At 34.0% G+C, this 22,983-nt stretch overlaps 3 protein-coding genes across 6 annotated transcripts; 2 read left to right on the top strand and 1 right to left on the bottom strand.

Moving 5' to 3' along the window:
* Positions 1-336: 336 nt before the first annotated feature.
* LOC109010639 (DUF21 domain-containing protein At2g14520-like) lies at positions 337-5,422 on the bottom strand. The gene is made up of 11 exons (XM_018991526.2): positions 4,877-5,422; positions 3,782-3,858; positions 3,599-3,682; positions 3,166-3,279; positions 2,972-3,058; positions 2,333-2,472; positions 2,147-2,234; positions 1,349-1,422; positions 1,061-1,185; positions 699-967; positions 337-602 (listed from the first exon to the last, which is right to left on the bottom strand). Exons 1-11 carry the CDS (start codon positions 5,052-5,054, stop codon positions 522-524), a joined length of 1,317 nt encoding a protein of 438 aa, XP_018847071.2. The 5' UTR covers positions 5,055-5,422; the 3' UTR covers positions 337-521.
* A 7,177-nt stretch (positions 5,423-12,599) lies between these two features.
* On the top strand, positions 12,600-19,237 carry LOC109010638 (probable pectin methylesterase CGR2). Of its 3 annotated transcripts, none has more exons than XR_004798003.1 (8): positions 12,620-12,920; positions 14,733-14,876; positions 15,118-15,157; positions 15,510-15,551; positions 16,452-16,826; positions 17,838-17,893; positions 18,475-18,697; positions 19,115-19,237. XR_004798003.1 is itself a non-coding variant. In XM_018991525.2 (7 exons), exons 2-7 carry the CDS (start codon positions 14,754-14,756, stop codon positions 18,619-18,621), a joined length of 783 nt encoding a protein of 260 aa, XP_018847070.1. In that variant the 5' UTR covers positions 12,600-12,920; positions 14,733-14,753; the 3' UTR covers positions 18,622-18,908. The 3 variants fall into 3 exon arrangements, 1 of the variants encoding a protein (XP_018847070.1); XR_001999229.2 differs by having other exon boundaries at positions 19,111-19,237; XM_018991525.2 differs by lacking the exon at positions 19,115-19,237 and having other exon boundaries at positions 12,600-12,920; positions 18,475-18,908.
* Positions 19,238-19,811: 574 nt separating this feature from the next.
* On the top strand, positions 19,812-22,912 carry LOC109010636 (protein trichome birefringence-like 13). 2 transcript variants are annotated; one of them, XM_018991518.2, is made up of 6 exons: positions 19,812-20,497; positions 20,578-20,760; positions 21,447-21,587; positions 21,813-21,933; positions 22,281-22,415; positions 22,536-22,912. In XM_018991518.2, exons 1-6 carry the CDS (start codon positions 20,064-20,066, stop codon positions 22,797-22,799), a joined length of 1,278 nt encoding a protein of 425 aa, XP_018847063.2. In that variant the 5' UTR covers positions 19,812-20,063; the 3' UTR covers positions 22,800-22,912. The 2 variants fall into 2 exon arrangements, with proteins under 2 accessions (XP_018847063.2, XP_018847064.2); XM_018991519.2 differs by having other exon boundaries at positions 19,813-20,481; positions 20,583-20,760.
* Positions 22,913-22,983: the final 71 nt, after the last annotated feature.

Below are 22,983 nucleotides of genomic sequence, written 5' to 3'. Positions count from 1 at the left end.
ATATTAGATTCCGCTATTAAAAAAAAAAAAAAAAAATCCAACTCAGAAATGGGTACATCAGACGTAAGTACTGTTGTACACGAAAGAAGAGTGCAGTCCAAAACAAATGAAGAGCTGGTTTTTTGTCTGATAAAGCTACCTCGGGAACACAGTACCGTGGCCGTTGTAAGCAGAGTGGCATGCTCGTCGAGAATGTCCCAGAAACCATCCTTGTAGTTTTTATGGTATTTTGTACACGTATTTGATGGATTCGACTAGGGATATTATATCAGTTCCTCTCTTATTTTCTTTTATTTTCATTTCTTATGTGTCAGTGTCACGAGGAAACCCCCCCAATAGGTCCAACATCTTTTTTTTTTCAGGGCATCTTTCACTACCAAGAGTAGGTACTTACAAAACTCGTGTGATGCTGGAGTCCAACAAATTATACATACCTTTTTCTGGCTTCGTCAACCATCAGGGGCTCCTAATAAGAGTGATATGCGGATTTAGAAGTTTTAAACTACTACCTTCATACGGTCCTAACGGACAAATTTTTCGTGATTATCTTGCTGGGGTGAGGATTCCTCGAAATGATGATCTGTCTCATCAAAGATCTCCTCCTACATGATGCCCAATTGATGTCAGATTCCACCTTTCAGAAATTGTTGCAACCCAAATAATTGTATCAGAAGTTAACAGAAAATGATCACTTGTACCTGTAAAAGCTCCTCAATGACATCTTCCATGGTTATTATGCCAACAGCTTCTTCTTCTTCTGGGATCTTTGGGAGTGGATTGCCATCTATCTGCAGAATGTCTGAATACATCTCCTTTGTCCACTTCTTACTCCTAGGTCCACCCTTATGTGAATTATCCGAACTGTTGGGAAAGCTCTTCCACTTCTGGAGTGATATCTTGCTCTTTACAATCTTCTCTTGGGGAGGCTTTTCACCATCAATGACTATTCTCACGTTATTTGCTTGATCTATTTTTAGAGAGAGAGTGAGAGAGAGAGTTATCAACTAATACAAAAGAGAATAAAATAAAATAAATTCTAAGGTATGAAGTTGGTGCCTACTTTCGGAAGGGTCACTAGGGGACGCTTCTACCGCCTTATTGCACCGTCTTACAACAACAGCCATGTGGCTGTGACCTTTCTGAAACTCATTCAATATGTCATATAAGGGCAAAGTCTCTGGCACTCTGTACCACCCATAAAAAAAACCAAACGATGCATATCAGTTGCTTCTAGAATAATATCAATGTGAACTTCATCAGACCTAGGCCAGATGTAACCTTGCTTTTTTTGGATAAGTAAAAGGAACGTCCAGATGTAACCTTCCTTTTAATCAATACTAAATAATACCTTGGAATCCTACGTATTGTGACACTCTTTACCGGCATCTCATCTTCTGGGTGCATCGCTAGCAAGTTCTTGACCTAAAACAATTTTTTAACAAGTAAAGGTACCACATTTTATTAAAAAGCACAATTCTTGACCTAAAACATTAGAACATAAATGACAACAAAAGCATGTAACACTTTAAAAAGGCATCAAATAGATTAAAGCAATGAAAAAAGTTATATAAATGGATTAAGTGTTAAACTCTAAATTACTGAAAGACCAGAGGACCAATCTTGATGGAGAGGCAAACTCTTTACAATTCCTTCTAGGGAAAGCGACTCCTTACAAATCCACAATCTAATTGTTCACATGACGATCCCTTAATTACCAATAAGAGAAGAACCTACATTTCACCTCCTTCACTTCACTCAGTTACCTTCATAAATTCATAATAACCGAGCATCCTGGCAACACTTTTCCAGCTATGTAAGGTTTCTGTTCTTTTTTTTTCATCAGGGAGAGAGAGAAAAGAGAGATAATATTTGTAGTCATAGAATACATAAGTGTCGTGCACTCCTTTTGAAAAAAGTGAATAAATATGAGACCTACATGAAAAAATTAATTTTTTAATAATGAATCTCACTCTTTTTCAAAAGGAGTACTGCACAGCGCTTACACAAATATTAGATACTCATCAAAATCACCACCCTCCCGAACTTTTTAACTGTCATTTGTGTACATAATTGTTCCATATGGATAAAAACATAAAACTCCAAGTACTCTTAAAAAAGTGCATAAAAAGATTGGTAAAGAGTATACCAAGATAAGTCCGATTATGTTTGTAGATTGCTCATAATAAACTGGCACTCTGCTATGCCCTTTCTCCAAAATTAGATTCATCAACTCTCTGGATGATAACAAGTATTTCATAATAGCTAATTAGTGCATGTAATACAGCTAATCCAAGATGAGTTTTCTGTTCTAGAATTTCCAAAAATATCACACCTGTCAAGCTTGCCATTGATATCAACTGCAAAAGTTTCAGATATAGGAGTCATGGCTACACTAGCTGTTTTTTCGGAAAGCTCAAGTGCTCCGGCAATAATTGTAGTCTCATCATGCGTCAGCTCTCCACCTTTTCCAGCCTAATACCAGCCAAACATAGGATTAAAAATCAAGCAGTATAGGCGGAACAGAGCAGGAAGATTAGACAAAGGAGTTCAACAAACAAGACAAGAATCACTCAAGATAAGTTTGGGGGACATTTTAACGGAGAAGAAAACTAGCAGAATATATCTATGGCATGAAAAATAGATTAGCAAATTAAACAGCCAGAGAATATTGTTTGCAAGAATGAAAATATGGACTCAATTGTGAAAAAAACTCTGTTCCACTCGTCAGCTCTCCACCTTTACCAGCCTAATACTGGCCTAACATAGGAGTATAAAGCAGGCAGTAAGTGGAACAGAGCAGGAAGATTTAGGCAAATGAATTGAACAGAGGAGAAAACTTAACAAGTGCAGAATATTGATGGCATGACGAGTAGACTAGCATATTAATTAACTGGAGCAAATTGTTTGGAACCCAGTGGTGAAAAGACTTCACTAATTTGAAATTTATATATTGGAGAGCAGTTATACACACCTCGTTGCCATGCAAATCTACAAGTGTTTTCAACTCAGCTCTGCGAAAAAGAGCTACATGCCCATGTCCCAACATAATGTCTAATAGCTGGAAACTCACATCAAACATAAATAGTCAGGAAAATTGAATAATAATCCACAACATATCCCTGATGTAAACACATTATGTGGCAGAAACTGCGGAGTACATACTACCTTGCTGATTGGAAATGCTATAGGATAGCAGATCCAAACAAGAACGCGTACAAATGGTGCCACTGCTGCGCCAATTGCTAAACCATAGCGAGAACAAACAGACTGCGGTATTATCTGCTTGCACAAGTAAAAAAGGGGTAAAAGGGGTAAATTCAGACACACGATGTTGACTGCACCATCAGAAAGAAACATTCATTTGGATAGGGAAAATTTGAAAATAGCCAGCCTAAACATAAATCCATGTCTTTTTGTTGCTCTTCCTATGGCAATTTTATGGACCACTCTTCACCTACCACACACGAAGGGAGCTAGGATCACTTTTACCCACGTATGCAAGCAACATGTACCAAGAAATTCAGACAAATTAACTTAAACCATCTGTCTTAAATTACCTTTCTCAAAAAAACAAAAGAACGTCAGATAAGTACCTCACCTCGCCAAACAGAAGAATCAATGTCACTGAAATCAGAATAGCAACCCAAGCTGTGACCAGACCATCGAGAAAAATGGGAAGCGCCTGAAAAAATGAATGATGATTTCAAACATTATCTGATATTTTTTGACACGTCAAGCACATAAGTAAAAACCTTGTTCAATAAATCTCATTAATATGTACCTCCATGGCAGCAGCATTGCAAATTAGCAGGGTGCAAAGCAATAAATGCTGCTTTCTGACCACTGGCAATATCTTTGCTATAATTATGAGTTAAAACAAATTAGTATAAGTAGTCTACAACCACCAAAGAGCTGCCACTTGAAACATCATTCAGATGCATTTTATAATGTCTAGTGAAGAAGAACAACAGAAAATAAATTGTCATATGCAGTAACTATAACCACTCTCACGATCCCCCATTTATCATCGCGTTTATAAGTAAAATTTCTCTCAATTTTCAGCAGCATTATGGTAATCATATGTCTTTCTCTTTGTTTGCAAGGTTCAGCTAACAGGGGATTTATATGTACAAGGAAATCACATTTCTCTTCTACCAAGATGAGTTTTGGCAAGTCAGTCTTTGTTCTTTCCCTTCAACTGGTGTCATGTTCTTGTAGAGATGACACATGCACATTCACGACCAGGAATGTATTGCATTTTTATGTTACATCGGCACAAGTTTTTTTGACAATTAATAATTTCATTAAAAAAGTAGACAGTCTTATAAATACACCTGTATCAATCCTCAAAATGTAGATGGACTATAAATTCAAACAGCAAGAGGACTGATTGTTTTGTGCATTCTAAATTCACACTAATGTTGTTCTCATTCTCATTACAAATACAATTGATCCTCTAGACGAGTGAGAGCATTCAAAGATGCATTTCTACCACCTCAAAGAGCAGTCAGTTGTATCGTAAAAGCAGTTTACGCGGAACGCCCAAACGCTCTTACAACCCCTCCAAAAAAAAAAAAAAACAGAGAGGGAGAGAGAGGGAGAAATTAACTAACCCAACCACACACGAGTCGTCAATGTAAAAGTAATCTAAAAGGCCCCCAACAAAAAAAAGAAAGGCAACCATTGAATTAAGCTTCACGTTCGTCAAAACTAGCTAACTCTTAGGTCTATCACAATCAAAAACTTAACAAACCAAAATTTCCCTTCCGATTCCATTTGTTTACTTTCAGGTCTCCCGGAATTTCCCCAGCAACCAAAACGAGCATAGAATTCAAGCGGGAAAAAAATGATAAGAGGAAAAAGAAAAAGGTAGTACTGGCGTGTTGGCGATCCTTAGGAGTTCCAGACTTGGCGAGGACCTCGAGATCGACGAGGCTCATGGACATGAGCCCCAAGGTGAGCCCTGACATCATCCCCGCGAACATCACCAACAGTAAGATTATCACTATGTGTATGAAGAATCCCAATTCGCAACATTTGTACTCCACAGCCATTCAAATCGCCTGCCCCCTCCCCCCTCTCTTAAGCTCCACCAAACACAGACCTCGAGCTCAGAAAAAGAAACAACAAAAAACAATCAGAGCGCAACCGTCTCCGCGGCCGAATCTTCTCGAATACAAAGATTCCAGAGAGACAGAGAGAGAAGTTTATAGAATATGTATGTGTAGGATGGGAAAATGTATACGTATATACCACTCGTATATAAACTATTATATGCGTAAATTTCGCCCAGAAAGAGAGAGAGAGACCGCCGGCGAAAGAAAGGGACGGGGAATTTGACGGTGTTTTTACGGGATGGAAGGCAAGAGGGAATGGCTAACGGCTTTGTCCGAATATGCTGTCCTGACTCTGAATCCGGCTTGTTTGGGAATAGATGTGTTATAAAATTTTTATCCCCTCATTTTTAAATATAATTTAAATATAAAAATTTTTAAATTAATTATTATTTTTTTAAAATTTTAAACAACAAATATTAATTATCTTTTAAAAATTTTAAAATAAATAATATTATAAAACTATATTTTAATAATATTTTAATTTTATAATATTTTTTATTCAACTCTCTCGCCTTCTTCTTCAAAACTTACAAAATATTAACTGTGTTAATATTATCCATCTTCCACCGTCGGTACGTGATGCTACTTTATGACAGGTACGTAAGAGAACATCAACACGTGCTACTCTCGCCTTGTATTATTACGGTCCGGTTTAGATTGAAAAAATATTTTATTTCATTTTATATTTTTTTTAATTTTAATATAAAATATAATAAATAATTTAATTTTTTTAAAATTATAATTTAAATTTTCAAATTTTAAAATAATAATATTAAAAATAATATTTTAATAATATTTTTTTAAATTTCATCTTTTATCTAAAACCATCACATCTTATCTTTAAATTCAAACTAATCCTAAAACAACAAATATATTCATTATATTTTTTTTATCATCTTCTAATCATCTTATAATGTATCATTAGATAATTAATTCATAAGTAAAATATTATAAATAATTTATAATAATCTAATATAATATTATAAAATAATAATAAAATAATAAAAATTAAAATGATGAATAAAATTACCTTATTAAAATCTTAATGTTCATATAGTTACACGAGGAGATATGAAAATATTTATTTATATTTTAACATTTCTTAATAATTTTTATCGTAAACGATAATGTTCATCCCACCAAGCATATGGGTTCGTAAAGGGTGATGATACTGTTGGATTTGAATCGTGAGATTTATGAGGATACTTATAATATTTTTAAATAATAATAAAATGATTTAAATAAATATTTTATTCAATTTTGGAAAAAGAGAATAAATAAACAAATAAAATTTTAAAAATTTAAAATTTTATTTGAATATAACTTTTTAATATTATTCTTATTTTGAAATTTATAATAATTATATTATTTTTTATGTTTTACAAGTTTAAAAAAATTATAATGATTAGATAATGATTAAATAAAAATTTAAAATTTAAAATTATTTCATATTTAAATAATATTTATAAATAAAATATTTGAGAATTCTAAACAAAACCTTAATTAACCAAGCATATAGGTTCCGGTTCGTGAAGGGTAACACCGTTGGATATGATTTAATTAAACGGAAAAAATTCTTAAATCCTAACTTATTAATTTTATTTTTTATTTTTTCATATGTATAATGCATTTTACACTGATGGTATTCATGCTTTTTGATTAAATATTTGGTCGGTTGAGCTTGTCGGGAAGGGGTAGGGATTATCTTTGTGATTTTAGTTAGCATCGTTAAGTTATAGCCTTGTTTGGATTTCAAAACTATCTCAACTTATTATATTTTATCGTATATAATTATTATAATTTTTTTAAAATTTTTAAATAAAATATAATTAATAATTTAATTTTTTTAAATTTAAAAATAAAAATTATATTATAACAATATTTTATTTAACTTTCAACTCTTATCTCAATTCAATTCATTATCTAAATCTCTTCCATAGTCTCATTTGGTTACACAAATAATTATATCTCATCTTATATAATTATTATAATTTTTTTAAACTTATACATAAAATAAAATAAATAATTTATTTTTTAAAATTTAAAAATAAAAATAATATTATAATAATATTTTATTTAATTTTTATTTCCTATCATCTGTGTAATCAAATAAGTTATATCTTTGACTTAGGGACTCTTATAATTAATTGACATTTATCTATTTTGACTTTGTTTACACAGATGCTAACATTTTTCAAATCTTCTGGCATTTGATAATTAATACGCTGACTCTGTATTGACACTTGGACAGGGAGAATATATAAGAAGTGTTGAAAATATTATGAATAAAAATAATAATAATAATAATAATAATAAAATATTAAATAATAATAAAATATTATGAGAATATTTTATATTCTCAATATCCAAACCTGCACAAGAAGGATTCACATCAATGATTATGATAAAGAATTGAGATCATTACTAATTTTTTGTTTAAATCATTTTTTATAATTAAGAAAAAAATAGGTAAATCATGTAAATTACATAATATTTATGCTACTAATTAAGAGTGTGGATCTACGTGATGCATTTATCTATTTTAAAATCTTTAAAAAAATATATTTTGAACGACATTAAGAGTCATACCATTATTAAAATTTTAATACAATTGGTTAAGTCCTCTTATCATATTGATTCCAACAATTGCATAATTATAAATGAAACAGTTTTGGCTATGGAACGTGCATATAATTCAACAAATGTGAGAGATTTGGACACATACCTCGCTATAAATTATAATCATTATGATTTTTTTAAATTTACATATAAAATATAATAAATAATTAATTTTTTAAAATTTAAAAATAAAAATAATATTATAATAATATTTTATTTAATTTTTATCTCATATCATTTATGTAACCAAATGAAATCTATATTCTGACTTAGGGACTATGATAACTAATGCTGACATTTATCTACTTTGACTTTGTCTAAACACATGTTTCAAATCTTTTGACATTTGATAATTAATACAATTAATGCTGATTTTGTCTTCTGGCTGGTCCGTTTGGGTAGTAAAAATATATGAGCAGTGTTAAGAATATTTTTGAATAGTAGTAAAAAAAAAAAAAAAAATTAATAAAACATTGAATAGTTGTAAAAAGTAATGAATAGTGGTAAAAAGTATGAGTGTACAGGAACCGGTTGTGAATTGATTAGACCGACCGTCAGAGCACAGAACCGACAAAGAACCAATCGATGGTCGAGAGGAATTGAGGAAAAACTGATATCGACGGTTCATCACTGTTTTGAACCCCTAGGAAACCACTAAACCGGCCGATCCGATCTATTTATATTTTTTTGAATATATGTATATAAAACGGCACTTTTTCACTTAAATGAATAAAACAACTTCATTTTCAAAATGACTTAATAACCCCCCCCCCCACCCCACCCCATTTCTTCATCCTCTCTGCAACTCTCTTATTCTTCTATGGCGGCGATAGCGTGAGGCTTCTTCATTATTCTTCAGTTACTCATATTTCACAGAAGACGCCGACGGTGGACCGAAGACCACACCGACGCACGTCGAGACCGATATGATCGGTTTTCTCTCCCCAAACACACGGTTTCGACTGGTTCTATAGACCCATGGCAGACGTCGGTGGTGTATTGGTTTTGTACCGAAATCAACGCCAAACCCATCGGTGTACAACCCTAATAAAAAGTAGGTGAAAAGTAATAATAAAATAAGAAATATTAGTGAAATATTATGAGAATATCTAATACTCTCAGTACCCAAATCTACTACACAAGAATGATTCACATACAATGATTATGATAAAGAATTGAGAATACTACTAATTTTTTGTTTAAATCATTTTTTATAATTAAGAAAAAAATAGATAAATCATGTAAATTACATAATATTTATGCTACTAATGAAGAGTGTGGATCTACGTAATGCATTTATCTATTTTAAAATCTAAAAAAAAATATTTTGAACGACATTAAGAGTCATACCATTATTAAAATTTTAATACAATTGGTTAAGTCATATTGATTCCAACAATTGCATAATTATAAATGAAACAATTTTGGCTATGCAACGTGCATATAATTCAACAAATGTGAGAGATTTGGACACATACCTGGTTATAAATTATAATCATTATGATTTTTTCAAATTCACATATAAAATATAATAAATAAATAATTTTTTAAAATTTAAAAATAAAAATAATATTATAATAATATTTTATTCAATTTTTATCTCATATCATTTGTGTAATTAAATGAAACTTGTCTTCTGACTTAGGGACTATAATAATTAATGCTGACATTTATCTATTTTGACTTTATTTAGACACATGTTTCAAATCTTTTGACATTTGATAATTAATACAATTAATGCTGATTTTGTCTTCTGGCTGGTCCGTTTGGAAAGTGAGAATGAAGTGTTGAGAATATTTTTAAATAATAGTAAAAAAGTAATTAAAAAGTATTAATACAATATTGAATAGTTGTAAAAAATAATGAATAGTGATAAAAAATATGAGTGTACAGGAATCGGTCGTGAATCGATCAGACCGACCGTCAGAACACATAATCAGTGAAGAACCAGTTGACGGTAGAGAGGAATTGAGGGAAAACTGATATCGACGGTTCGACACTGGTTTGAACCCCTAGGAAACCGTTGAACCGGCCGATCCGATCTATTTATATATTTTTTGAATATATGTATATAAAACGGCACTGTTTCACTTAAATGAATGAAACAACGTCATTTTCAAAATGACTTAGTAATCCCCTCACCCATTTTCTTCTTCCATGCATCGTCTTCTTCTTCTCTACAACTCTCTTATTCTTCTATGACAGCGATAGCGTGAGGCTTATTCATTATTCCTCAGTTACTCGTCCTTCACAGAAGACGTCGACGGTGGACCAAAGACCACACCGACGCACGTCGAGATCGATATGATCGATTTTCTCTCCCCAAAGACACGGTTTCGGCTGGTTCCATAGACCCATGGCAGACGTCGGTGGTGTATCGATTTTGCACCGAAACCAATGTCGAACCCATCGGTGTACAATCCTAGTAAAAAGTATGTGAAAAGTAATAATAAAATAAGAAATATTAGTGAAATATTATGATAATACTTGATACTCTTAGTACCCAAACCTACTACACAAGAATGATTCACATACAATGATTATGATAAAGAATTGAGATTACTACTAATTTTTTGTTTAAATCATTTTTTATAATTAAGAAAAAAATAGGTAAATCATATAAATTACATAATATTTATGCTACTAATGAAGAGTGTGGATCTACGTGATGCATTTATCTATTTTAAAATCTTAAAAAAATATATTTTGAACGACATTAAGAGCCATACCATTATTAAAATTTTAATACAATTGGTTAAGTCCTCTTATCATATTGATTCCAGCAATTGCATAATTATAAATGAAACAGTTTTGGCTATGCAACGTGCATTATAATTCAACAAATGTGAGAGATTTGGACACATATCTCGCTATAAATTATAATCATTACGATTTTTTTAAATTCACACATAAAATATAATAAATAATTAATTTTTTAAAATATAAAAATAATATTATAATAATATTTTATTTAATTTTGATCTTATATCATTTGTGTAACCAAATAAGACTTACCTTTTGACTTAGGGACTATGATAATTAATGCTGATATTTATCTATTTTGACTTTGTTTAGGGAGATGTTTCAAATCTTTTGACATTTGAAAATTAATACAATTAATGCTGATTTTGTCTTCTGATTGGTAAGTTTGGATAGTGAGAATATATGAGAAATGTTGAGAATATTTATGAATAGTAATAAAAAAATAATTAAAAAGTATTAATAAAATATTGAATAATAGTAAAAAGTAATGAATAGTGGTAAAAAGTATGAGTGTATAAGAACCGGTTGTGAACCGATCAGACCAACCGTCCGAGCACGGAACCGGCAAAGAACCAGTTGACGGTCGAGAGGAATTGAGGGAAAACTGATATCGACGGTTCGACACTGGTTTGAACCAATGTTTTTAATTTCGTACCGTACCGGCCAGTACGGCCGAAATTTTTCGTTTCGGCCGTCCGGCCGGTACAGGTACTAGATATATACCGTACCGGCCAAAATACCGGCCGTTTCGGCCTAAATTTCGGCCTGTACCAGCCTATATTTCGGCCGGTACCGGCCGATATTTCGGCCTGTGTGTTTTTTTTTTTTTTTCGTTTTTTCAAACTACAAGTTTATTTTTTGACCCCTAATTTTGGATTAGACTATTTATAATTTATATGTATGTATGTATTTATATATAATTTATTCATATATAAACTATTATTTTAGAATATAATTGTTATATATATTTATATATATAATTTATTCATATATCGATTATCCCGAAACGGTACACGAAACGGTACCGGTATCGAAATATTTCGTTCCAGTGTCTTGACCGGTACGCCATCCGGTACGGTATTCAAAACATTGGTTTGAACCCCTAGGAAACCGTTGAACCGGCCGATCCGATCTATTTATATTTTTTTTGAATATATGTATATAAAACGGCACTGTTTCACTTAAATGAATGAAACAACGTCATTTTCAAAATGACTTAGTAATCCCCTCACCCATTTTCTTCTTCCATGCATCGTCTTCTTCTTCTCTACAACTCTCTTATTCTTCTATGACAGCGATAGCGTGAGGCTTATTCATTATTCCTCAGTTACTCATCCTTCACAGAAGACGTCGACGGTGGACCAAAGACCACACCGACGCACGTCGAGATCGATATGATCGATTTTCTCTCCCCAAAGACATGGTTTCGGCTGGTTCCATAGACCCATGGCAGACGTCGGTGGTGTATCGATTTTGCACCGAAACTAATGTCGAACCCATCGGTGTACAATCCTAGTAAAAAGTATGTGAAAAGTAATAATAAAATAAGAAATATTAGTGAAATATTATGATAATACTTGATACTCTTAGTACCCAAACCTACTACACAAGAATGATTCACATACAATGATTATGATAAAGAATTGAGATTACTACTAATTTTTTGTTTAAATCATTTTTTATAATTAAGAAAAAAATAGATAAATCATGTAAATTACATAATATTTATGCTATTAATGAAGAGTGTGGATCTATGTGATGCATTTATCCATTTTAAAATCTAAAAAAAATATATTTTGAACGACATTAGAGTCATACCATTATTTGTAATAATAGTCATATGTAATGATTTTGGCAGATAAATAACATTAAAAATTAAAATATTATAATTCTAAAAAACTGCTAACAATATTTTTATTTGATAAATGATATTTATAGTTATAGAATATGTAAGTATTTTGAAAAAAATAATAAAATATGAAAGTCACACAAAGAAATTTTTATTTTTTTTGTTCAAAAAAAAAAATACATCGATAATTGAACCATTCATAACAGTATACAGAGGTTGACAATAAAACCGCGCGAGAAGTGGCTGAGGTTAGGCCAATACCATGACCCGAATTCTAACTTGCAAAGGGTGGTGCTTATCACCCACGATAAACCCCATCGCCGCTGACACAGAATCTTTTGATTTCCCACGGAAATAAATGCAACTTTCTCAAACGCCATCAATTAAACAAAGAAAAAGAAAAGCCCCCGAAAGTCTCATTTTATATTTATTAATTAATCTGAAGTTAAAAAGTTATTAAATTTTCACACAGCTCCCTGCTCCTCTGTATTTAGGCCAAGCAGGCAGGCACAGATCTAGATCTTGCTCTAAGAGATCTCTCCGACTAAGCCGCGCGTTCTTATTAGTCCCAGGTAAATCTTCTCTCCTAAATTTTTAATTTTCCAGAGCTTTCAGAGTATGTTTTCTGGATCTGTTTGGATGTATGTATTGCTGTGCATCTTTTGCGCGCTTGCCCAGAGGTTGATTATTTTAATTTTTTTAATTTGTGCACCATTTGAGTTCTCGTTGTTCTAGTCGTTGTTGGTATCTGGGTGTTCCAATTCTGGCTCTCGAGGTACAAGAGTTTCCAATTGGAGAAATGGTTTTGTTGAATAACAGAAGTTTTTGTGGGAAAGATAAATAAATGAGGAAGAAGTCAATATCATCTCTATTGTAAGAAATGGTGAAGAGAATTGCTAGTGGATGGTGGTTTATGCATTGCGCTTGTAGCGTTTGACTAAGTTAAATGGATGTTAAGTATCTTGGCTACGAGCGTTCGGTTGCTTTGCATTGCGAAGATTTGAGTTAGATTTTTGTGAAGATTGCGTTGGATGCTGTTACGTTAATGACCAGCAGATTATTGATTACTTTATAACGAGTTGATTTGTTGTTATCTCCTTTTACTTTAATGCCGAGATAGTGGGCATGGCATCATCGTTCCAAGTATCAATATAACTTAGCGTGGTGGGGCTTCGATACCGATAGTCCTGGAATATATGATTAGGTATCATAAGAAATAGTATGGTAATTTCAACAGAAAGAACTGAATGGCCTGAATATCCATGACTTGCTTGTATCACTAGACACTCATGCGTAGGTGTTGTTCTTGTATGTGTCCCATGTACTTGGACCATGCCTATCAATATATCAATAAAAATTTGTTTACTGATCAAAACAATTAAGCATCATTTTATGTCTATAGGTGAACATTTAAAAGACTGAAAGAATACAACCAATTTCTCTATCTACCCACTTGCTGCATATATAACATATTGATAAAAAAAGAAATATAGAAAGATGAAAAAAAACCATGCTTACCATTTTGGATGTGTATGGCATGTATTTAACACACAGAGATGCGTGCACTCACATACATGCATAAGATGTTTCAAACTTCTAGTTTTTAGGAAGAAGCTATGTGGATGTTGCCACTTTTAAATATTTAAAGGGAAATGATAGCGTGACTTCCTGATTGGTGCTTATTTGCAGAAATTTCAGTAACTGATAATTTATTCTTGCAGTTGTTCTGTATGTATCCTTCTAGCATTTGAAATATGGTTAGGAACTTTTTCTTAGTAAGATAAGCCACGAAGCCATGTCTGGCCTTTTTTTATATCTTATGCAAAGGTTAGCATCAAGGAGATGGGATTATAAGAAGTATTTTTTGTTAAAAAAGCTCTACAGACTGCACTTCCATCCTACTTCCATCCCGCTATGATGAGGTGATATAGTTCATCAACCTTTTATATGGTCATCCTACTTTCATCCCGTTTAGATCTTTCAATCTTATGTTGTGAGGGATGTGACCTATGTTAGGTCCATAAGATACCACAGCTTTTGGTGTTCTATGATTTACCTCCGAATAATGAGTAGGTAGTTCGATCCTTTTGATTCTTCTCTTCATAGTAAACTGATGGGGGGACGCGGAGCAATAGGTTGAATTACTATATAAAGAAGAGTTGTAAACTATAGGACTTCTTGTTCGAGTAGGAAGATGATCTAAGGGTGATAAAAGTGTCATATTTTATATAATAGGATGAAAGTGGGATGAGAGTGTGGTTTGTAGCATTACTCTTTATGTTAATGAGAATAAAACACTCAAGAAACATTAAAGGAGAGGCCTTCTCAAATTGGGAATGCCATTATTGAAAGTTCTATTAAACTTATGATGTGAGGTTTTGCAGGTTTGTAACTGTTATATAATCATGTCAAGGAGACCAGTAAATCCTGCACGACGCATTGCTGACGATGGAAGCATCCCGTTTATTGGTGTAGTGCAATCCAAATCACGCTCATCACCCTTACTATCTATTGGGCTAGTGGTCATGGTACTTTCATTGCCATCATGGTCTCCCATTATTATTTTTTTCCTCTGCATCATTAAAGTCTAGCAATAAGTGATATACAAATGCTATTCATTGGTTATTGAGCAAATATAGCTGATTAGATCTGTCTTTTTATGGTTCTTGGTGATAACTGCTTGTTCTTGACATGCTTGAATTAAGTATTCTAGCCATAGCCACTTTCTTTATGAAGATTATTAATATAATTGTTCTATAAAAATTTCAGGGCGCAATCATTCTTATTGGTTATTCCTACAGTGGTTCAGGTTTGTAGTTGGTCTATGCACTTGAATACTGGAAACAGAGAGGGCTCATGAATTCCTCCTTGCCTGTTTTCTTAATAAACCAACAAATGGTTAAGGCAGTTGGAGATATAACTGCGGGCTCTGGGTCAACTCTTGCCATGAGCTTGAAGCCTTGAACTTATTCTGATAACCAATGGAACTAGCAGCTCACACTTCCCACTTGGGAAAAAATAATAGAATAACTAAAAAAAAAAGAAAAGGAAAGAATGTTCATGAACTTATTTTGATAATCTACTTTGCTTTTTGTATCCTAGGTTCAGTTTTACTTTCTATGGTATGTCTTTTGTTCACTTTGCTGTGGTTTGCATGACAGGTAGACCAAGCAGAGATATACACACTCTGAGTGAAATTGAAGGTTAATACTGATGACATTGTTAAATTTTTTTCTATATTTCAATGATTTTGCATAGTCAATGAGACAGTTTAGTATATTCGTTATGTAGATTATATGCATTGTTTTGTGTTTACTGGATTGAATTTGCTAATTATTACCTGTGCTTTTATTTGAAAGATTAGGATACATGGAATGTCCATGGTGTTAATCAACTCCTCAATAACCATCCAAACTTCATCAAATGAATCTGCCAACTTTTAAAACAATAACTCATCAACTTTTGCAGTTTCTCACTTTCCTCGAGCTTATGAAATTTCTATTTTCCACTCTATGGTTCCTATTATTACAATGCTATTCTGAGGTATGTATTATGCCGGAACACTGCACGTTTCTCCTGGATTTTTGATCTCTCTCTCCTCCCCTTCTCTCGCTAGTAATCTTAAAGGTTGACTCGTTAGAGTTTTCTATTTCTTTTTGAAAGGGAAAATGGGTTCATTTTACTTGGAGGAGTCTCTTACCCTTGCTTAATCCCAATCTGCGGTTAAGAATCATGTGCTTACTTGGAATTTTTAGTCATTCTTAGAAGTTGGATATACCTGCACAATTTTAATTATAGTAAATTCCCTGTTTCTAATGTAATGTATATAGAGTGAAATTCTAAGCTTATTGAGTCAGAACAGAAAAAAACCATATGTGGTTTGTTAACCCTTTGTTTACTAGCTTTATGTAGTTTGTGGCAGACAATTTAGTGAGTAATTTTAAAGTCTGTCAATCTTATATGTTAAACATGATTTATCTCATGCCAAGAAACTATCATCTCTAGTACTTAACTTAGGGTGTAGTACTTCTGGCAATGCAAATTTCAAGAGATGGATGGATGAACATTTTTTAATCTAATAAGTTCCATGTACGAATATGCAGGTGGTGTTTCATGCACATTAGAAGTTCCAAGAGCATTACCTATTCTAAAAAAAGCTTATGGTGACAGCATGCGCAAAGTGTTACATGTGGGCCCGGATACCTGTTCAGTGGTATCAAAATTATTGAAAGAAGAGGATTCTGAAGCATGGGGTGTTGAACCGTATGAACTGGATGATAGTGATGCTAACTGCAAGAGTCTTGTGCGTAAAGGCATAGTCCGTGTGGCTGATATCAAGTTTCCTCTTCCCTACAGGGAAAAATCATTTTCTCTTGTTATAGTGTCAGATGCACTGAATTACTTGTCCCCAAAGTACCTCAACAAGACCCTTCCAGAGCTGACAAGGGTATCTGCGGATGGTGTGGTTATATTTGCTGGTAATTCCTTGAAAGGCTCATGTGCTTTATATTGTAAAAAATGTTGTGCTTATCGGAAACTTAAAATGAACTAGAAGTTGACAACAAAATGGAGCCTGGTTCTGTTGACTTTATGTGACCAATAGGACTAGGTTTTCTTAGATGATGGCTGATATTCTAAGTTAGTTCGTTTGTCGTGAAACTATGGAAGAGAACAATTAGTGAAATTTTTTTTGCTAGTGCTTACTTGTCATCTCATTCTTACTCTCAGCAAATGAACTTTATGAAAAGTAAAGTATATGCCATATTCGCGGAGTCTTCTTCCTCAGTTGTTACCTACATCTGTTTAAAAGCAGCAAATGATCTTTATGATATGCTCACTATCACTATGGTTATTCTGAAGAAGTAAACTGTGTAAACAATGACAACATGCTATGCTTTGCCATTTTTACCCTTACCAGAATGCAATCCTTGTTTAGCCACAACAGTAATCTCTCTGTCCCCTCCCTACAGATTGGGGTCGCTTGATTACTTAGATCAGTTCTTTCTCAAACAGCATCCATTGGATTGGTTCAGGTTTTTGTATTGGGTATATTTGAATTTCTTATGGGTAGGCCTCTCTCTACCCCCCACTCTAAAAATGTGGGGTAAATTTTTTCACACTTCCTACCCTTTTTATATTTTTTTAGCTTATTAATTTACTTTCAGTTTTCAGGATATGGTTTGAATGCATCGTACCGTTCTGGAGTTTCCCTTATATTGTTTTCTTTTAGCTTATGATTCTGGTTTTCAGGAGCAAATTAAATTTAACATTGTACCTTCTTTCCCTTCTTGGTCTCTCCGTTTATAATCAGTGAGCTAGCCAGTACTATTCTTTGAATAGCAAAAGGAATTGACATAGTACAATAGATGGAGGCCCCCAAACACAATCCTCAACATAGTGATGCTGTTTTTTTTCATCACTCTGAATTTTATTTAACATGATAATGATTAATGTTTGATATTTTATTGGTTTGTATTTTCTGTCTGTAGGCTATCCAGGTCAGCAAAGAGCTAAAGTTGCAGAGTTATCCAAATTTGGCCGTCCAGTAAGTGATTAGTTTAGTAGGGTTCTAATTGTTCTTTAGTCATTTTTTGTGCAATTTACCTTGACAACATGTGGATTGGGTTTGGTTGAGGTCATGGATTTGGAAAACTGTATCATTTGTGAGGTGATTTTGAAAAAGTATCACCGTTGTGTTTGAGTTGATAGTACCTCATTAAAAAAAAGTTTTGAAGCCATTTCTTCTTCTACAATTCAGTGCACTAAATGTTGATCTAAATTAAGGTAATATAATTCAATTTTGATACGTGAGAGTTGGATACTTTCTTTGCTAGAATACAGAAAACTAAGTGATTACATATTTTGGATAGGATTTGGAAATAGAGAAAAGCATCAATGTTGATAAAAAATGCTTGATATGTCAAAATGCCATTAAGATCTGGGACTATTTGAATGGTGTTTTTCAAAGATGTCTATAAATTCTACATTAATGTCTGTGCCTTTGTTACTCATTAAAAAAAATTCTGTGCCTTTGTTATGTGCTTGTTATTACTTTGTAGCTCGTGTTAAGAAGATTTACAGCATTGACCTGCTAAAGATGACATGAAAATTGTTCATTTTGCGAAGGCAAAACTGCGAAGCTCGTCTTGGTGGATAAGGTACTTCGTTCAGAACAGGTTAGAGGAGAATGAAGCTGCCTTAAAGAAGTTTGAACAGGCTTCAACCAAAAGGTTGTACAAGCCAGCCTGCCAAGTATTCCACCTCAAATCATAGACAATAAAAGCATTGCATCTTCACTTTCTAGCTTGTGGGACCAAGGCATTTTGCAAGCATTTTCAGCACCCAAAGGGTAAGCTTTTATTCTGTGGGAATTACAGAGCCTAATTTTGTCTTCCAACCATGAGACAATAGATCTAATAACCAATGTATTTATTGATGAAAGTATGTTATGGCTTCCACCATTATGTATTCTCAGAAAAAGGTTTTAGCTCCCTGACACTGGTTTGTAGTATTTCCAATGATAAATGTATCAGCTGTATGAACTCGCTTTTGTTTCGTAATCATGATATAATTATAAGATTATACATAATTATAAAACCACAACCTGTTACTTACCTCGTAACATTGGCAATCCTTTTTTTTATCAAGTCTCAAAAAACCTGTTATATCCTTTGAGGCCAGCTCAAACGATTATTTAATGACTTTTACAATGGGTATGCCTTTTCCCGACTATTTCACCACACATCCTTTGGTTCTTGCCAGAAAGTGTGTGGAAAGGAGCTGAAGGCTGCTGTGTCAGAGATGAACATGGAGCCCAGGATGGGTTTAGTCACAGGTTGTAAGAGTTTTGAAGCTTCCCTTTTAGTTGGGCCACTGTTACTGGGGGATAAAATGTAAGGTCATTGCTTTTAATAATAAAGTTATTTTTATTATAAATTATATGAAGTTATGTTATTTTGTATTTTATAAATTTATTTTTACGAGATCTGTTGGTGGTTATAACATTTTTAGTTAATAATTAGTTTTACATATATTTTTTTTCTTAAAAAAAAAAGCGGAAATGACTGGTCATTAGCAATGGTAATTCGTGTGACAATTATTTTCTATAATGTCAATGTCAGAAAATAAGAGAAGCTAATCAAACTTGGAAATTGCTTGACAATGATCTGAATTCAAGGCAGTTTCTCCAAAAATCTAAAGTAATTATTGTTTAAAAAAGATTAGCATACGAGGATTGAATCCTGAACATTAGATTCTAAGATATTTGAAAGTAATTGAAATAATTATTACATGATTTAATTTGAAGAAAAATTATATATAGAATTTTTACATTACACACTTTTACTTAAATCACATGTGAGTTGTTATTTTTGCTTTTTTATCTTAATATTTAAATATGTCTATATTTCAATAAAAAAGATAAAAATAACGAATCACCAATCCACAAATAAAACTAGAAAAAGAGAAGACAACATCTTTCTTCTCTCTCGAATCAGCTTCCTAAAGGTAAATCTCAAACATTCTGATCTATCATTGATTTCTCCCTCAATTACATCCGAGATAGTTATGCCGAAACGTGCAAGCCAAGATAATTATACAAAAGTACACCCCAGTGAGTAAAACCACAAATTCACCCGCGTATCTTAACGAACACCTCAGATCTATTTAGGTTCTTGCGCGCTAATGTGCGCCAACTTCCATCACTTCTGTCCGCCATGGCCGCACGAGACGACCACCACCATAACCACGTAAAGAAAATCCCTCTCTTCCCTCTCCTCTCTCTTCTCTGCTTCGCTTCCATCTTCCTCGTCCTCTCTCTCTCCAGGAAAACCTCCTCCAATCCTTTACTCTCCCACCAGAGCTTCCAATTCGGACAAAACCCTGTAACCGATCCGAATGTGGCCCCGAGTGGATCCTGCGACTACTCGGACGGGGTGTGGATCTACGACCACGAGCCGAGGCCGGCGAGGTATGATGGCTCGTGCAAGGAGATATTCAAGGGCTGGAATTGCATTTCCAACAACAAATCCAACGGTTGGGAACTCACCAAGTGGCGGTGGAAGCCCCGTCGCTGTGACCTCCCGCTGTTCGATCCCGTTTACTTTCTTGAGAAGTACAGGAACACCAACATCGGTACTCTCTCTCTCCAGTTAAGCAGTAATTTCTGTAGCGTTGCCCTGAAAACCCGAGTCATCATGCTACTTGGTGGAACTTAAGAAAGTTTAACAGTGCAGGGTTTGTTGGGGATTCCTTAAATAGAAACATGTTCGTTTCTCTGTTCTGCACTCTGAAACGTGTTTCCAGTGAAGTGAAGAAGTGGCGGCCAGCTGGTGCTGATCGTGGATTTACTTTTCTTCACTATAATCTTACCATCGCATATCACCGCACAAATCTTTTGGCTAGCTACGGTAGGTAAGGTCTCTGATTGCCTGAAGTGCTTCACAATGACATGAATAAAAGCTTTTATGAATGTGAAGGCACAAATGATTGTGTTTTATTTCATTTCCCTAATTACCAGACCCATATAGGGAGGTATAAACAACTTCTAGAAAAAGGCATGTTATTGAGTGGCCTGAAATAGGAATTTTGGGGAATTTTCCCATAAATTACTTGATATGCTCTTGTAGAAAACTCCCAGCCAACTGTCCTTGCAATCTCGGGATTAGTCGAAACTTTATTCTCAAACACTCAATAAAGTAATAGTTATACTTATACAGGAATGCACTTGGCAACAATGAGTAGGTTAACTTAGATTTTATCATTTTATCTTTGGTGGCGAAGAAGGTGATGAAAGCGATGCTTGGTTAGTCGCTTGCAATGTGGGCGTTCGACTAACTTCTTGTCACGCCTAAACATATATTATATTTGAAGTTACAGACCGTGCAGTTACTGCAGTTATTCATTTACTTTTTTTCCTTTTCTGGGGGGGGGGGGGTTGTCTCGCATGCACAAGATTGCCTAGGTATTCGTGAATTAAAAGGTGTTAAACAGAATAGTTTGTTTCTTTTACTTAGTTGTTTAGTTGTTTAGTTGTTTTTGTGCACATTATATTCTACAGTTTTGGGTAATTTAGCTTGCTGTGGTTCTGTTTCATGCAGGTGGTCAGCTAATGCTAATGGTGGTATGTTGGAATCTCTTGGATTTAAAGAGGGTTTTAGAGTCGATGTTGATGTTCCAGAAGGCACGTGGGCAGGGGCACCAGCCTTCCATGATATTCTAATTTTTAACACAGGACACTGGTAAATTTATGTCCTCCAAATATCCTAGGGTATTGATAACTACTGGCCATATGAACATTAAAATTTTCCATTGCAGGATCACAGTGCCAGTCTGTGGTGCTGTTGACTCTTCCCCTTATGATTTATGCTGTCCTTATATTTGTTGCTTTTGACTATGGGAACAATTTTCTGAGCGAGAAGACATAACTGATCCTTTATTTGGCCTTTTTTGGTTCTTGTTAATAGGTGGTGGGCTCCTTCAAAATTTGACCCTGTGAAGTCACCCATGCTTTTCTTCAAGAAGGGTCTCCCTATCATACCTCCAATACCACCTGATGTTGGCCTGGATATGGTTTTAAAGCACATGGTACAGGATTGAATATTTCTTTAATTTAATTCTATGCAATTGCGAATTTGCGGAGAAGATATAGGCTTACACAAAATGGTTGGTCCAACCATACTTCAACTTTATACTTTCTGCAGGCTTGCACATATATAATATTGCATGCGTGCATTGCGTAGTTTTTGTAGCAACTAGTGGTGTGAAAGTCCCACCCATTGGTAACACTACAGGGGACAAATTTTGGACCTAAAATTTTATCCGTGAAGGCAAGACCGAGATGGTCCATGCTGCAATCAGATGTTATATAAATTTGCACATCTTGTGTAATTCTGTAATTAGTTGCTCAACTGGTGCATGTGCTTTCATGATAGGTCCTATTCATAGACAAAAATTTGCGACCTGGAGCTATCAAATTCTTTCGTACACAATCACCTAGACATTTTGAGGGAGGTGACTGGAACCAAGGTGGTACTTGTCAGCGGCTACAGCCTTTGTCGCCAGAGCAGGTGGATCACATGGAACTTGCATTCTTTTGTGTTTAACTAGTCTATTAAGTCATTTCTAGCTTCTGTTGTTTCTCTTTTGCAAGACAACATTAAGGATTGAAATCTGGTTTACCTTTTCAGGTGGAAGGACTCTTCTCTCTCAAGAATAATGGAACAAATGTGGAGGCACGTCTAGTGAATCGCCACCTAAAGAAAGCCCTTAAAAGGTCTGGTTTCCATATTTTGGACATAACACACATGAGTGAAGTTAGAGCAGATGCCCATCCATCCACATCTGGCGGAAAAAAACATGATGATTGTATGCACTGGTGCTTACCAGGAATTACTGATACTTGGAATGACCTGTTCATGAAGCATCTGAACAATATTAAGTTTAGAGATTGATATGTTAATTTTATTCATTTTGAGTTTGCATTCTCTCTGGGTCATGCACTAGTTTTTGTACAAATATAGAATTCCTTGGGAATGGATGTGTTTGTTACTGTGTTTCGGTGGTATCCTTTTTGGTTCAGGAAAAAAAAGGAAAAACCCCTACTTGTAACAATTTTGGTCTGGTTTTTGTGGAGAA

Source organism: Juglans regia, chromosome 13 (genome assembly GCF_001411555.2).
Source record: "Juglans regia cultivar Chandler chromosome 13, Walnut 2.0, whole genome shotgun sequence".
Lineage (NCBI taxonomy): Eukaryota > Viridiplantae > Streptophyta > Magnoliopsida > Fagales > Juglandaceae > Juglans > Juglans regia.
This window is presented reverse-complemented; position numbering and strand designations above follow the sequence as displayed.